The sequence below is a fragment of the Talpa europaea genome (assembly GCF_964194135.1).
Source record: "Talpa europaea genome assembly, chromosome: 11".
NCBI lineage: Eukaryota > Metazoa > Chordata > Mammalia > Eulipotyphla > Talpidae > Talpa > Talpa europaea.
In genome coordinates, this window is record NC_140078.1 from 44,409,852 (window position 1) to 44,427,159 (window position 17,308).

The window sequence follows — 17,308 nt, forward strand, 5'->3', positions numbered from 1 at the left end:
ATGGGGGTTATGCTGCTTCCCCCTCGCCCCTGGGCTCTGGGCTCAGGTCTTTAATACATCTATGATTATACCTTCAGGATTAGTATCTTCAATTCTCATGAGGAGAGATGCTCAAAGAATTAAAACTCCTTGTCTGTCTTCCATGCTAGTAAAGGGAAAGGAGGACTTAGACTAACATTTGTTATGAAAATTGGAATGGAACATGAAATTAAATGTTTGTTTGAGCCTATCTTTCTGACATAGACAATGAAAAAATTGAGATATTGTGTTGTCTTTAGTTGAATAGCTGGATAATAGTAATATAAGCTTTTCTCACAGTCTCCAAATCCAGAGCCATTTCCATGCTATCCACATGTGGAAGAAAGTGCTCCTTACTTGGGATCTGACTGTCACCAGGTATTTGAGTCACTGCCACGGTAACATTAACAACTTGTTGGGATTGCCCCACTAGTTTAGAGATTGTCATGTTTGCCACTTGATTTTTTTTTTTTCCTCTCTCTCTGAACAGTTCTCTGAAGAAGCCCACTCACCATGAATGCCAGTGAATTCCGAAGGAGAGGGAAAGAGATGGTGGATTATGTGGCTGACTACATGGAAGGGATTGAGGGACGACAAGTGTACCCTGATGTGGAGCCTGGCTATCTGCGCCCCCTAATACCCTCTGCTGCCCCCCAGGAGCCTGACACATTTGAGGATATCATTAATGATGTGGAGAAGATTATCATGCCAGGGGTAAGTCTGTACCTAAGACTAGAGGACAGAGGGCTGATATGGAAGTAGCACCCACTGGGCATGGGCAATTCACTTATATTATTTCACTTAATCCTTACAATTATAACAATGGAGAGAAACTCATGTCATTTCTATTTTATAGCTGAGGGCAACTAAGGCCCAGAAAGATTAGCTGATCAGCTGAGGTCACACGGCTCATAAACGATGGAGCCAGGTTGGCATCCTAGATGGTACGGCTCCAAGGGCAGTGAGTGTGCTATTCCCCCACAGCCCTCAGGTCAAGTCTCTGTCTGAGAATGGGGTACAGAGTGAGTGGGCATGTGACACCTGACATTGAAGGAAATGAGATGACCCTGAGCTATGATTTCAAGCTAGATGCTCAAAATAATGCCCACGCCTGCTATTCTTGGGTTGAGCAAAGGGTAAATTAGTATGTATGAAATAAATCGATGCTTTATTTACTTTGAGGGTGGGCAATGTGCTATGGCTGCTGCCCAGAGGCTCAACACAAAGTGGACAGTGAGTGACAGCTAGCATGTGTGGTACTGAGGGACAAAGACAGGAGCAAAAAGGATCCAGGACAGTTGTCTCTGCACTTCACTCAGGGGAGCAGAGAGTTCACATGTAAAGGGAATTTGTCACAACTTTGTTTCCACAGTAGTATTTTTCCCTGCCAAGGAAGTAGCACCTAAAAGTGGAAAGGATCTTGGGTCCTTAAATCTTATGTCCTCATTTTCAGACAGGATGCCAAGTCCCTGTGACCTTACGACCTGTGACCCAGGTCACACAGCACTGACTCTGGGGCTCTGTGCCCCACTGGTCGGGTACCAACATCAAAGGCCTCTCTGAAGCTCAGTGCCCACATTCCATTTTCCCTGGAGTTCCCCTTGACATTTATGCTGTGAGGGAAGCAGTGAAGTTTCCAGTACTCTTAGAGTTTGTGCAAACACACTAAACGTCTCAGCACTAAACCCTTCCGGGCAGAGGTGTGGTAAATGTCAGGCCAATGGAGTGTCCAGTCTGCTCTGGCTGCCATGCAAAATACCACAGGCGGGTGGCCTAGAAAACACACATTTACTTCTCACACTTAGAGGCTGAAAGTCGAAGATCAGGTGCTCCAGACTGAGTTCTCCGGTAGAATTCTTGAGCTGACTTCTTGCCGTGTACTCCTGCGCACTCTTCCCTACCTGCAGACCCCACCCTCATGCTCTCAGCTAACTCTAGTCACTTCCCAAAGGTCCACCTCCAAATACCACCACTCTGGGGGTACACTTGAATTGGGGTGGGGGGGAAAGGAAGGGACACAAAGCATATACTCCAGGGCAAAACTTGAAGTCTGCTGGGTTAGAGGTTAGACCCAGAGCGGCACAGGGCAGTGCACCGGTTGAGGGAGCACCTTAGGGTGGGAATTGTGATCTCAGGGAACATAGATAAGCTCTTGGGTTGTCTATGGAGTGAATGCAGGGTCTTTTACCTCAATGTTGTGTGCTAGTTGAGAATGAAAAAAAAAATAACAAAACATACGTATCCCTAGTCAGGAATTCTTCTGTCTCTTCCTAGGTGTCAATATGAGTGGGGAGAGGGACAATGAGGAGCTCCTGGTGCCTGAAGGAGAAGACCACATTTTTTAAAGATTTTTTTTTATTTATGCATACAAGAACTGGGGTACAGGCCAGAGGTGTGGGATGTGAGAGGATTCGCCTGAGACAGATGGGGGAACAGAACAGGCCAATTGACTGAAATACATTGCTGAGGGGAGCGGTGGGCAAGTCAGGAGAGGTCTGCTGCGCTGTGTGGGTAGCTCCCTGGCCAGGGATTGAACTTGTGCTGCAGTGACTGTGGACAGCTTCAAAGTTTGCGTCTTAACCTCCTGCGCCACCCGGGAGGCCCTGAGAAGACCACATTTTCACACCCTCCATAGGTATATGGAAAATTATGCTTTATGAATGCATTGGCATAAAGATAAATATATTAATATTTTAATTATTTTTCTTTAACCTGAAAGCTTACTTTTTTTTCTAATTTAAAACATTTTTTTGAGTTCTTAAAAGTACTATGGCCCATGGGCACACACTTACTGTTCCTCACAGGTTCATGATCCCGACCAACCTCTCTGTCTGAGCCCTCCAAGTTTTGCCTGTCTCCCTGCCCTGTCCCTCCACTGAGATGCCTCTCTCCTTCCCTGCCCTTGGCCACACCTCTTGCACCCAAATTGAATTGCTTTATCCTCCCTGGGCCCCTAATATTTGTGTACCCCTCGACCCCAGGCCACCACTAACATCCCTACTGACTTCCCATCCTTCCAAGGGTCTTACCTGCCCTCAGCCCAAAGAGTGGGCTGGTCATGGTGACAGTGGGACCAGGTCTTAAGTCCCCATAACCAGGTAGATCCTGTTGAATGGACTTCTGGTTGGTCAATTTCATAATCTGGGGGTCTCCCATGCTATGTCTTAAGAGACATAGCATGGACTGTTAATAACTTGTATTATCAAGGAAGAAATGTTTGTGTTTCTGTGAAAGTGACTAACATTGACAGAACATCTCCACAGCTGTTACCAACCTGGGCTTTCTTTCAGAGGTTCTAGCCCTTTATAAAATAATTTAATGAAGAGACAGGACAGATTACATCCAGACAAGATTTTATTAATCTTGTGCTCAAGGGACACAGCACTGGAAGAGGAAATTTCTAGTCTCACTTTCTGAGGCAATCTGGTAAAGGGTGTTAAGGGGTCAGCCCACCAGGGCAGGGTAGAGGTGAACAACGTCATAGCAAGTTATGGGTCAGGCTATATTGGGACATGGGCAGAAGAGCTATATGCTTCACAGGTTGCCCATCTCATTAGCATCTGAAGTCTCCACACGGGTATTCAATAAAACATGCTAATGAGACCCAGTAACCCTAGGTCAGGAGTTTTACTAACTGCACATAGGAGACCTACAGGACATTGTAAAACAATTATCAGTCAGGATATAGCACCTTTTTTCTAGCATGGTGCCTTTGGTTAGTCAGATGGGCCTAGCTGTTTAAACAAGATGTTAGGCAGGACCTTCCAGTTCACAATTTCGTCCACCTGTTCAAACAGGATATTGGGTGATTCTTACCCTATGTGCTCACAATTTAATTCAGCCAGCTACCTCACAGGCCTGGAGATTTCTGAAACAGGCCTGAAGTACCTTAGAGCTATAAGAAACACCAACATACTTGTTTTAGTTCCACCTGACAGAGGCTAGAGCACAAAGAGATGCGATCAATTGCCTGAGGCAACCCAGGAATCCCAGGGGCTACATTGCTTAACACGGATACTTCCAACATCCAACAAGTTATGGGCAGGAGGGAATTATGCAGAGGTAGGAGATACAGAGAGTTGCTCATGTCTCCGGGGGTTTGGTACTGTGGTTACAACCCGGAATGGAGACTGAGTGACAATCCCTGGAAATGCTCTTCTCCACTGAGGGGGAAGGAGTATTTTTAGGGCATTATTCTTTTCTTAGATGATGGTATGTCAGTGGCAAGAAAAAGTTAAAGAAGCAAAAATTGGAGCACACATCCTTGATTTCTCTGGGGAACGATAGCACACACAAGGTGGGAGGAATGAATTGTTTAAGGGAGTGAGGAGGCAGCTGTAAGACCAGCTGGGGAAATCTCAGAATCAGATATTTTTCTTTATTTCTAATATAGACTTTACATATGTGGAGCAGTTTTAGGAAAGGCAGTCTTCTAGCATAGAGGTTGTCTTCAGGTGCAGCTCCTTCACTAGCTAGCACACGTAAGAAGAATTTCACAAACGAGCTTCTTTTTCAAGACATCATTTGCTATGAACAGGGGTAGCTGGATCCTCTGCCCATGGTGCTGGCTTCCCTCGCACCTCTAGTAACTGTCCATCTCTGCACAGGTGACACACTGGCATAGCCCCTACTTCTTCGCCTACTTCCCCACAGCCAGCTCGTACCCAGCTATGCTTGCAGACATGCTGTGTGGGGCCATCGGCTGCATTGGCTTCTCCTGGGTGAGCATTGGGCAATCCTGGGGGGTTGATGAGGACATGGCACCAGTTCTCAAGGACATAAACAGGTGGCAGTGCCAACTTGTTGGAGTGAAGTAGGATTCATCCCTGAAGAGGGTACCTCATTGGGGAATACATATTTGAAATACAGGGAAATACAGTGTCCTTCCTCGAAATATGACAAAAACCAAAAGCTAACTCTGCATAACAGAGTTTTATTAGAAGTACCCTGGAGTTTCTGCTCAAACTTGGGAATCTGCATTTCTACAAGCAGACAGAGCATTTCTATACAACCAACACTTTGAGAAATGCCTATGCCAGTCTCTAGGCAGAGACTGTTTTGGGAGAAGCCTCATTAGAAATGGGGCCAGCTCCTGCCTCCATGATTCCAGTCCCAGCCCCACCTTATTTGCAGATAAAATGCCTAGAAAAGTGTGTGCTCAAAAGGGCAGTCAGGACTGGCTCTTCTATGTGGCTCTAAGCACAGCACAGGAAAGATTTCTGTCACTCCAAATGCAGGGTGCTCAGAAGTCAAGCTGTCTGCCCACTTTGTTAAGAACTTCAAGACAGTCACACTGTGGGGACTTCTTCAAAGGCCAGATTTGCCCTCGACCTTTCAGGTTTAGAGTGGCCACTGGCTTGCTTGTGTCTTGCAGCTGAGTGGATTTGTGGGTAATGACTCATGCTGAAGAGGGGCCTGAGGTCCATCAGAGGGCTGCCATTTATGAATGCACAGCTGATCACTGCATCCAGCCTTGCTTACTCTTTAGACTGGGGTACCAGGAGTTGCTGAGGAACTGTAGGTCCACAGCCCCAAGAAGGATTCAGGGGTCATCCCTAGCTCCTGTCACAGTTGCTGAACTACTTCTCTGTCTGGTGGCCCAAGCCTCCCTCCCCAAAGGGACAGCAGCATTGGCATGGCCAGTATAGCCTTGGTGACCTTCCTTTGTTTCTGCTGACTGAACCTCCTGCTGAAGGACATTTTCTTTCATTAGATATTACAGCAGATCTCATTCAGCTTTGCTCATTCAGAGCTATCCTATCTTCATGGTGAATTGACATTTATCCTACTGTGTCTGTTCTTTCTGAGGACAATCTGATTTCACTTGGGGTGCCTCGCTATCCCCAAGGCTGTATCAGCCAAGACCTGTACTTCCTAATGGCAAATGCCATTGTTTTGTTTGGAGTGGGCTTAACACAAATGGGGTAAGACCCTTTGCCTGAAATGCCTAGAAGAGAGAAAGCCTGGCTTATTCTTACTAGCAGTGTACCATGGGCTGGTGTGTGCAGGGAGGCAGAGAGCTCCTCCGAGCACCACAGTGAGACCACATGGAATGGGGGAGATCAATCCACCATTAACGGAAACCCATGACCAGCCAGCTCTTCCCATGCATCTCCAGAGTGGAGAATCCATACAGCACCATTCTGAGGGCATAAAAGGAAAGGTCAGTAACTTTTCCAGGACCCCAGAAGCCCCTCTTCTCTACTCAGTCCATTTCATTCCAATCCATTATGGAAGAAGGTTCACCAGTGAGCTTTCTAAATCTGCAAATAAATGGCCGAACGTACAAGCACATGGTGCTAGTGCTATGGCACAATGGGACATGCATTTCTGATCCATGCATTTAATATGCTGATCCATGCATTTCTTCCCACCATTTTCTCTGATGCGTCAAGGAGTACATGTTTTGGGCATTGAATAACATTTGAAATTGGGCAATTTTAATCTGAGACTGAATAGAAAGTTTAACCCTACCCTGCTCCTGAAGTTCTGCAAGACCTGGCCTCTTTTTCCATGCCAGACTCTAGAGAATTAAGATGTAGTGTGGGGGGCAGAGAGCGGTATTTCCATGGACCCAAGTCTGAGGTGGAGGATGTGAGATCACCATTAGGAATGTGCAAACCCTCACGTACAGTAGAATATCACTTCTGTACATATCAGCCATCCAGGTTGTGTGACTCCCTCCATTTTCTGAGTGTGAGAAGGAAGAGGGGTCTCATGTATGTCAAGCACACAGCATCATGTCCACCTTGAGAGGCCCCTTGGCAGTCTCTGGGTCTCTGCCATGAGGAAGTGTGTCATCACATTCATTCCCACCACTTGCAAATGTTTAACACCTTTAGTTAAATTGATAAAATCTGCATGACAGAAGTAATAGTTTTCCTCTTTGTCACATGCCTTTATCACATGTGCACAGGAAGCTGCGGGCAGCAGGCCTGTGTTTGATTCTTGTCCTCTCTCCCTCCATAGGCTGCGAGCCCAGCCTGCACAGAGCTGGAAACAGTGATGATGGACTGGCTCGGGAAGATGCTGCAGCTGCCAGAGGTGTTCTTGGCTGGGGAATCAGGAGAGGGGGGCGGAGTGATCCAGGTAAGGCCAGGGAGGGGTGGTGCCAGGCTTTCTGGGATGGGTGGCTTCCACAGTAGCAGGTGGATAGAGACCTCATATTTCTTCTGGCAAATAAAAAAGTTAGAAAAACTGCTCTTGGAATCAGTAGGATCTGGTTTAGGAGCACAGTACTCTCTCCTACTAATTTCCCCCAGATCCCTACTCATGATAGACTCCTGCCTTTACTTTCCAGAAAATAATAATAACACAACTGACATTTGTGTGTCTCTGTTGCCTTTAACCATGCCTGTGCACTTTCCGGGCATTAACTAATTTAGTTATTACAACAACACTATGAACTGGGGGCCACTTTAACACCCCTTTTTTATAGATGAGGAAACCAAGGCACAGAGCAGTAAGATGACTTGCCCATTGGTTCCCAGCTGGGAAGTTCTCCAGTCAAGCCTGACCCAGTCTGTGCAGATCCTTATCTTCACCATTGATCAGTGCTGACCCCAGGGTGACACTACATCCTGGGCAACAGGCGTTTACCTAAGGTTGATGCCTTTTCTTTACAACTTAATTCATTCTGTTCATTTGACATGTGCCCTTGAGAGTAGCCACTGGCTGCAAATGACAGTCACAGTGGAATATCTGTCCACCAGGGTCTGCAGAACAAATATAACTAGGAAGACTTGGAGTCTGTGGGTTTTTTTTTTTAATATTTATTTTTATTTATTTATACAAGAACCAGGGTACAGGCCAGATTCGCGGGAGGGTGAGAGGATTCACCAGAGACAGAGCATGGAACAGAACAGGCAGACTGACAAAATACACTGCTGAGGGGAGCAGCAGGACTGGCAGCAGAGGTCTGCGTGCCATGTGGGACCCTCGCCGGCCGGCTGGGATCGAACCAGCACTGCAGAGGCTGTAGACAGCCTCACAGCACTGCACTCAACCCCCTGTGCCACCATGGGAGGCCTGGAGTCTGTGCTTTTTAAAGATTTCCTAGCACAGAAGATGGACTTTACCAAACCCATCACCCTTCCTGGCATCATTTTTCTCAAGTCAAATTTATGATAGTAGTACTGGGAAAACCTGGTTAACTTCAGGGAGAAAGGGGGATTTCCTTTCTCAGCTGTTGTCATCCTGAAGGCTCTAAGAGCTAGTTAAGTTGTCTATTAACCTGCCCTTTTGCTGGTGAGAACACCAAATCCCAGCTGCCTTTGTCTGACATTGCCTGACTGTTGTGATCAAACTATAATGTAGGAAGCCAGCTCTAATTTCCAAATGTAGGATTGCCGCCCAGACGAAGGTTTTTAAATTCCTGTGCATTCGTTTTCTGTTGTTGTAACAAATGATCACCTTAATAACATTTTTAGTGACTTACAATAATGCAAATATTTTATTTCAGTTTGGTAGGTCAGGAGTCTTCCTGGGCTAAAAATAAGGTCAACACCTTGGAGGCTCAGATGAGAAGTTCTTTGCCTTTCTAGTTTCTAGAGGCTTCCCAACTTCCTGAAACATGACCCTTTTCTTCCTCCATCTTCAAAACCAACAGTAATTCCATTTTTGTGATCCTTCCTTTACTGTCACATCTCCCTCTGAACAGAGATAAGAAAGATTCTCTACTTTCAAAGTCCCATGTGAATAGATGGGGCTACTCAGATAATCCAGGACAGTTTCCCTGTATCAAGGTTCTTAGTTACAGCAGTCACAGCAGCAAGTTCCCTTGTTGTGCTGACTACATCCAGCATGCACCAGAGCACTGATGACTCTCTTCTTAGAAATTCAATCCCATTGGTCTTGGGATTGAAGAAATTGCCTTCTGTTATGTATCTCAGATCATTCTGACGCAGGGATCCTGATCTACTTGATAAACAAGCCATGCTCTGTGACTCATGACTGACTTCTTTGAAACCAACAGGCCAATGTGGCCAGCCCTGGAAGCATTCACTCCGCCCTCTCTCCTCACAGTCTTTAGATTAGTGTACTTTCTATCCAATGTCAGTGATTCTGAGTAAGGAACTGAGGACAAGGAAACATTATCTAGGATATGAAAAGCTTCAGGATGATGCTATCTACCGTACTGTGGCATAGTAATAGCAACAATTTTCATGGAAATGTGAAGTATTTCAGTTTTCCTAAACAGTTTTCTTCTTCTCAGAGGTTGTGCAGCCCAAACAACCTCCTTGGCAAAGACCACACTCAGAGATAGGATGTCACAAGCCCGCTTACTTGGGGAAGGGATCTGTGCATTGGGGCCCCAGTCTGCCCCGTCAGTTGCATTTCATCTCAGAGGGGGTCATTTTCTCCTGTTGTCTAGTGGCACATTAGTCCAGATTCTCCAGGGATGCCATTGCTCTCCTTCTCTAATAAAAAGCAGGACAAGACATTGACAAAAAAGAAAACGGAATCTGTAAGGAACAGGGAGAGTGGAGGTTCAAGGAGGTGACTCTGGTTTTTAATTCAGTTGGACTCAATTTCAGGCCTGGGCATAATTTAACTCTACACACAATCTGGATGCTTGCTTCAGGCCTATGTTTTCTTTCTTTTTTTTTTTTTTTAAGATTTATTTATTTATGTATACAAGAGTTGGAGTACAGGCCAGAAGTATGGGGGGTAAGAGGATTCACCAGAGACAGAGTGGAGAACAGAACAGGCAGATTGACTGAAGTACACTGCTGAGGGGTGCAGCAGGCAAGGCTGGAGATGTCTGCTGCACCATGTGGGTAGCAATCTGGCCGGGGGTTTGAACTCGTGCCACTATGGCTGCGGACAGCTTCATAAGTTAACCCCTTGCACCACCAGGGAGGACCCAGGCCTATGTTTTTTCTAGAATTCCACACATTTGCCAGGATGAGGTTTACTCATTTGTTCCTTTCATTTTGACCCCCCTCCTCTAAAACTTGGAAGGCTATTAATCCAAGAATAGCTCTTTCTTCACCAGGGACATTTCCCCCTCTATTTTACTTTAGTAATTGTTTGTGGACCACTTATTATCTGCTTTCATTTTTTTCACAAGTTGTTTACCTTTTCCATCATTTCTAAATTTCTCTCTTTATTTTCCTTTTGGCCCACTTTCTCCTCTGTATTTGTCGTGAATTTCTCATGATTTTCTGCACATTACTGTTTTCATTTTTCACATTGATAATTTATTGCCCTCAATGTTAATTTGGTTCAGCTTAAAAAAAGCTTTCTCCCCTTTTCATGGAAAACTGGACATCAGTTACAAAAATATTGGAAGCTTTTTTGGAATGCTTCCTCTCAGTGTTACTTCATACCTGTGTTGTGTGTGTATGCAAACAAAATTAGGATAATGTAATACAATTCTCTATATGGAATTTTGCTTATGATTTTAATTGTTAACATTTCCCATTGTTTTGATCTTTTTTGAGACTATATTCCATGATTTTCTATAATGTGTTACAATTCAGATAAATGTTATGTGAGATATTTATGTGGTATAAAATTTTTCACTCTCGGGCCTCCCCTGGTGGCACAGGTGGTTGAGCACCGCGCTGTGAAGCTGTCCGCAGCCTCTGCAGTGCAGCTTCGATCCCAGCCGGCGTGGGTCCCACATGGCACGGCAGATTTCTCCTGTCTCTCCCGCTGCTCCTCTCAGCAGTGTATTTCGTCAGTCTGCCTGTTCTGTTCCCCACTCTGTCTCTGGTGAATTCTCTCACCCTCCTGCACATCCAGCCTGTACCCCAGTTCTTGTATAAATAAATTAATTAATTTAAAAAAATTCACTCTCATAATATTTCAGAGGACACCCTTTGGGATGACATGAAATAATCTTCTAACATTTTCAACTTCTCTCTATGGATCTCCCATATTCATCATTCATTTACTCACCAAAGATCAAAATAAAACAGAAATACATATTTATGAGTCTTTGGATCTTATAACTGAATCAATTTCACATTCACTTCTTTTCAGCAGCCCAAAATTATTTCTCTAATTTGATCCTTCTCAAAATTCTTACAGACACCCCATATAATCTAAGGTGTACTTTTATTATAAAAGACCTACTTTTTTATTATAAAAGGCCTACTTTTTTATTATGGAAGAGCTACTCTGAACTACACTATATGTTAGCTTATTTCTTGTGTTTTATGTCATCATTTTTCAACCTCCAGGTATTTATAAGGTTCAAATTGCATAAAGATAATCTTTATTATCCAGAAAAGTCCAGAAAGGTCTTTAATCATGCCCAAGAACAACAGTTAATTAGAGACCAAGCTGGGACAACTAAGAACTGGGCCTGTGGGTTGTTCACAGCCCTGATCTCTGGCTGGGGTTGGAGCAGCCAGAGGTGTGCACAAGTCATGTGTTACATCTTTCAATGATCTTTTCCTTTAAGACAATCCCATCTGCCAGAGACAATGGAAATCCCAACATATTGTTGGGAATAATCCTGGCAGTATTCTTTCAGTCCTGCTTCCACACAATCTCCCTTGGAATCAAACTCACTTGATTGAAACGTAGGCAGCATGTCTGTATTCACAGCAGGAAGCCTCGTCTTCCCAGGATCAAGGCCACTATAATTTTCAAGGTCTCAGAGAGCACATGAGCTTAGTGATGGTCAAGGGGCCAAAGTACTAAGGGACACCAAGTCCCTCAAAGCCATACTCACAGCTGCCAGTTGTCAGCCTATGATTGATGGACATCTGAGTCAAGTCTCCTTTGAGCTGGACAAACAGGGCTGCAAAAATGGTCTCTTAATTGGGTCTGAAATCTCTCATGGGAAAAAAAAAATCAGTTTCTCACTGTGTGGGGGGTGACACTTGAAAACACAGAAGGTAAAAGGACAATTCTGCTCACAGCATCAGTCTTGCCATGTTTCCTTCTGCCTTTTAGCAGGCTCACCATGGTAACTTTTGTCTGCACAATAAAGTAAAGGTGTCATTATTGCTCTCAGCTCAGGAACCCACACATCCAACCAATCCCAGTCACAGATACACTTCCAAAAGGTCATAAAATCCTCTAGTCTTCATGGTCCACTCAGTCAAACTGCAGGTTGCCTTAAGACAAGCTTGCACAAAGTTCTGGATGCTTCAAAGACAATTTCTTTCATTTTTTTTTTTTTAATCACTTTTTGCTCCCTTAAAGTAGGGGAGTTTTTTTCATAGCTTCTGGCTAGATTCCAAAGGAAAACCCAAACTTAACTGGCATGGTGATTCAAAGCCTTTCATTAGAATGTGAATCAGAGGATAATGAACATTTTGGGGGTGATGTGAGCACCAATGCCTCAAGACAGTGGGTACATTTTGAAAGGGGGTTGCAATCCAATGTTGAGTGTTAGATGAGAAGGAGGACTCTCGCCATCAAGAGCTGCATCTTTTCAGAAGCTTTTCCTGTTCCATTTCCAGTGAGAAGTGAATGAGGCCATGGGTAGATTCATAACTCACAAAATTTGGGGGCACATAGAGAGGAAGGCCCATATTTGCTGACATGGAACTTGGATCCATGAAATGGCTGACTTAACTCTGCTAGTCATGTCCCCTAACCATATGTAAAATCTTTATTAATGAAAATAAAATTTGATGAAAATGTAAAACTCAATTTAAGGCTGAATTAAGAAGATAGTATATATGTATATTTGAATTGATGCAATAGAGCTACAGAACATGCAAGGTGGTGCTGTCCTGTCAATGAGGGCCTGGAGCTCAAGGCACACCAGTAAGCAATGGGCTTAGATCCAACTCATGGTGGCAACTGAAGGTGATCACAGGTGTGTCCACTGAGATAACACTGCAGCTGGACCACATAGCAATGGAGGCAACAGCCCTGGGAGGTGGTGCCAGATTATCTGAAGTGGTGGACAGCTCTCAAAGGTGACCCCAACACAGAGCGCCCGTCAGCTGTCATCAGTGTTGGACAACACTGGCCAGTAGTGCCAGTCATCTCCAGTCATCAGCAGGTGGTGTCAGAGCTATTAGTGCTAACAGGTCTTTGTGAGTTGTTGGCCTACACCAACAACAAACAGCTCTTGGAGATACCAGACCAAGGCTTATGGTGCTCCTTTCAGGTGATGTCAGGGAAGGACTGGAGGCAGATGTAGCAGGTAGGTCTTTATAAAAATCTTCAGCCGCTCTTCTTTCTACAGAGTACTGCTGCTAATACTTTTTGTTTCTTTGGAGGCCAAGAACAAATTCCTAAGCTGGTTCCTGCCCTACCTTATATCCTCTTTCAGTGTCCCCCAGCCTGCAAGCCTGATTGGACTGTTTTCAATCCTAAGTGACCGATGGGACCATTTTGCATCAGTCAGCTCATTCTTATTTTTTGATCTGAATAATTAACTAATGAGCTGGGCTTGAACCTGATTGGTCCATTCTATGATTTGGTACCAAATATAAAAAGGAAAACTTGGTGGCAGCACAAACCCAACTCGCCCTGACCTTAGGGCAGGCTCATAGACTGGTGGGTCTGAGAAGCCACAGACAGAGCCAGCCTCAGTGGGGCTGGAGGCACTCTGCACCTGGTGCTGGTGCTGGGGGTGTGGGTGGGAGGGTAGTGAATGCAGCAGCAACTTGGGTGGGCTGTACTGGGATCCTGTCACGTTGAGCCAGGACTCTCTGGGTCTCTCTACTGCCTGCAGCTCCAGGGAGCCATAGCACTGGAGCTGGCCCACTGGAGCTTTATGCTTCTCCCAGAGCCCTGAACCAGGGGCTGCAGGGTGAGCTGTTACCTCCTTTACAAGAGCTTGCTCCAGCATAGGACAACCTTACCACAGCAGCCCCAGGGGGGAACCACAAGGGAACCACTGCCACCTGGTATTACTGTTGGCCTCTGCCAGCAGCCTGTGCCCCAGTGGAACCACTGGTGGTGAGTGGTTAAACGCCCATTGCCTGCCACCGGCCTGCACACAGCATGCTTCTGGGGACAAGCGCTGGAACCTTGGTGGGGGAGGGGCAGCTCTTTTGCTCAAACCCAGTTATCACCAGGCTAACCTTCAAACTTCCAGGTAGCTGTCCCCCAGCTTCCTGCTACAGGGAGGCCTAGGATCCCTTGGGGACTAGTTTGCAGCAGGGGAGGGGCTGCCCACAAGCAGCACGCTGTGGGGTTAGGCAGGAAATCCCATCTCCTACTGCCACTTTCAGAGCAGTGCTCTCTGGCTGCCATCTGTACACACTTGGGCAGCAGGGCAAGAAACCACCACTGCCACTCAGCCTCCTGGAAACACCACAGATGACGGGACCCATGGCAAAGCCAGTCAAGCCCCGTGGCTTGTGCCACCAAGCCCCAGTTTCAATGGCTGCTGAATCATTTGCCCACTCCCAAAGTCAGAAAAATGAGTTTTGCACCATCCTTTACTATTTTGCCAAAATACATTTTTCACACTAGTTGTATTAATTTGCTGGTGTAGCAAAATACTGCAGAGTTGAGGGACTTACAAAACAGAAATTTATTTTCTCAGTTCTGGAGGCTGAAAGTACAAGATCAAGATATGGGCAATATTGATTTCCACTGAGTACTCTCTCCTCGGCTTGTAGACTGTCACTCTCTCCCTATGTCCTCACATGGCCTTCCTCTGTGTGCGTGTACATACCTGTGTCTAAATTTCCTTTTCTTATAAGTTTATGTGTCAGATTGCATTAGGGCCTACTCTTGTAAGCTTACTTTAATTTGGTGATCTCTTTAAAGTTCTTATCTCCAAAGTGGTCACATTCTAAGGTAGAGGGGGTGAGGACTTCACTGTGTGAGTTTGGGGAATCTGTAATATTAGCGGTAGAGAGAGATCCTTCAAGGCAATTTCTGAGTCTCAAGAAAAATGCACTACATTTTAGAAGCAAAACAAGTTTTTTCTATCTGAGGACATACGACCTGAACTTGGCTACTTGTTCCCTGGGTAGACATGGTATAACACCACCTAAGGAATGGGAAATGCCTGCTAAAAGGGTAGCACTATGAACTTGGTACACGCTAACACTTTGTTATGTAAAATTAATCAAGAAATGTTGAAATTCTAATAAGAGCTAAAGTGGCATCACAGGTGTTCAGATGTTTTCTGTGCAACATAAAATGGACTTTGCAGTTTCAAATCCATCTTTAAAAAAAAAATGGACACACAATCAGTTTAGACACTGATTACTTTGCAGCATTTGAATCTCATTTCAAACTTTTCTTTGATTTAGGGAAGTGCCAGTGAAGCCACCCTGATGGCCCTGCTGGCAGCTCGAACCAAAGTGACGCGCCACCTGCAGACCATGTCCCCAGGACTGACACAAGCTGCCGTAATGGAGAAGCTGGTGGCCTATGCATCAGACCAAGTGAGTGAGCTATCTGTGGATCTGGTCTAAAGTCCCACCAAACCTCAAGATCTAAATGCTTTGTTTTATGTCAAATCAAATCAAAACAAAGTTGTGCTGAATCATGTCAAATGCAAGGACATTTGCTCAGGTATCACTGAGATAGAGAGCTATATTAAGAGAAGATGTGGGTTCTTGGGGAAATTTAGGTGAAGTTGAAAGGAAAATAGCTGTGTTGGGAGACCACCAGGATGGGTTCTGTGGCTATGCCCCTGTACTGGCTTACACTGAAATCCTCTGGCACCTTAAGAGTTGCATTGTGGGATGTCAGACTAGGGGTCAGCCACCTGGGCTCAAGTCTCAGATCTCCTACTTTAAGTATTGTGATCTCAGTCAAATCACATTAATTCTTTCTTTCATACTCATTGGGGGAAAAGCCCCCGCCCCTGAATGTTGCTGCTTAGCCAGGTAGTGGCAGGACATAGGTAAAGGGCATGAAGGTGCTTTGTAGGGTTGAAGGAGTCTGCATATGAGGAGCACTGATTATGAGTTCATTGGCCAGTCCACTTAAGAAAACTTTAACAAAAACTGTCAGAATTGGGCCTCCCCTGGTGGCGCAGGCAGTTGAGCGCGGCACTGTGAAGCTGTCCACAGTGTCTACAACACCGGTTCGATCCCAGCCTCTGGTGAGGGTCCCACATGGCACAGCAGACCTCTCCTGTTACGCCCGCTGCTCCCCGCAGCAGTGTATTTCATCAGTCTGCCTGTTCTGTTCCCTGCTCTTTCTCTGGTGAATTCTCTCACCCTCCCGTGCATCTGTCCTGTACCCCAGTTCTTATATAAATAAACAAACAAACAAATAAATAAATAAATCTTAAAAAAAAAAAACTGTCAGAATTGTGTGAGAAGGAAAGAGAATTGAGCAGCATAAGGGAAGTAATTCCATGAGGGCAGAAAGCAATCACAAACTATACTACACTCAAAATATATGAATTTTGCAAAGAATAGCTGACTTAACATTTCTAATATATTTAACTGTTTTTAAGATTTATTTATTTATGCATACAAGAACTGGGATACAGGCGAGAGGTACGGGGGGTGAGAGGATTCACTGGAGACAGAGTGGGGAACAGAGCAGGCAGAGTGACTGAAATACATGCTGAGGGGCATAGCCGGTGAGTCAGGAGAGGTCTGCTGCGCCATATGGGTAGCTCCCTGGCCAGCCAGGGACTGAACTCATGCTGCAGAGGCTGCAGGTAGCTTCATAGTGCTGTGCTTAACCCCTTATTCCACCAGGGAGGCCCAACATATTTAACTGTAATGAATTTCTTAAGCCAGACATTTCAACTGTGACAATTTTGTTCTAGTTCATAAATATATACAGCCAATAAATATAATACCCATATTTCAGTGCTTAATCAGAAAGATATGTCTGCTGTTGCCTAACTCTATGTGCTACATGCATTCACATTCACATGAAGAAAATTATTTGTGTTCACATTGCCTTTATTTTCTAGAAGAACATGAAGAAACTTTTTTAAATGTACCCATGCGCTCAATAAATACATGTTGAGAATAAGTTGCTGTGAATGCTAAGGCATAGCCTTTCCCAAAGGGGTTTCTGTGAGGGAATGTAGCCATGCAGAAAATGATTTGTGTTGTTTTCTCAGTGCACCGTGGATGGTGCACTAGTACCCTCCTAGGTACACAGGAGTTAGGTGACTTCATTACATTCAGTGATGGGTATGGGTTCTAGAGTATAATTCCCCTGTGTCTCTATAGTCAGATTCTGGGGTGCAGAGCTGATGCATAGTGGTAGATATTGACTGCTTATTGAGGAGATGCTCTTGAAGGACCCCTGCCAGAGTTAGTGGAGCAGAACAGGACAGGAGAAGAGAAATCAAAGCTGTGGTCTCTGGGAAAGTAGACAGCTGCAGCTAGGAGGGGCTACCTGGTGCATGAAGCCCACCTTGAGACTGGCACTAGCC

The 17,308-nt window shown here is 45.1% G+C and overlaps 1 protein-coding gene across 1 annotated transcript in view; it reads left to right on the forward strand.

Moving 5' to 3' along the window:
• Window positions 1-525: 525 nt before the first annotated feature.
• The window catches only part of DDC (dopa decarboxylase), a gene marked incomplete at its 3' end in the record, with an annotated part of 69,419 nt that continues 52,636 nt past the window's right edge, over window positions 526-17,308 (forward strand). The window contains exons 1-4 of the mRNA XM_084247731.1: window positions 526-732; window positions 4,626-4,739; window positions 6,988-7,107; window positions 15,207-15,341. Coding sequence (XP_084103857.1) covers window positions 532-732; window positions 4,626-4,739; window positions 6,988-7,107; window positions 15,207-15,341 — 570 coding nt within the window. The 5' untranslated portion in view covers window positions 526-531. The remainder of the gene's footprint in view (window positions 733-4,625; window positions 4,740-6,987; window positions 7,108-15,206; window positions 15,342-17,308) is intronic.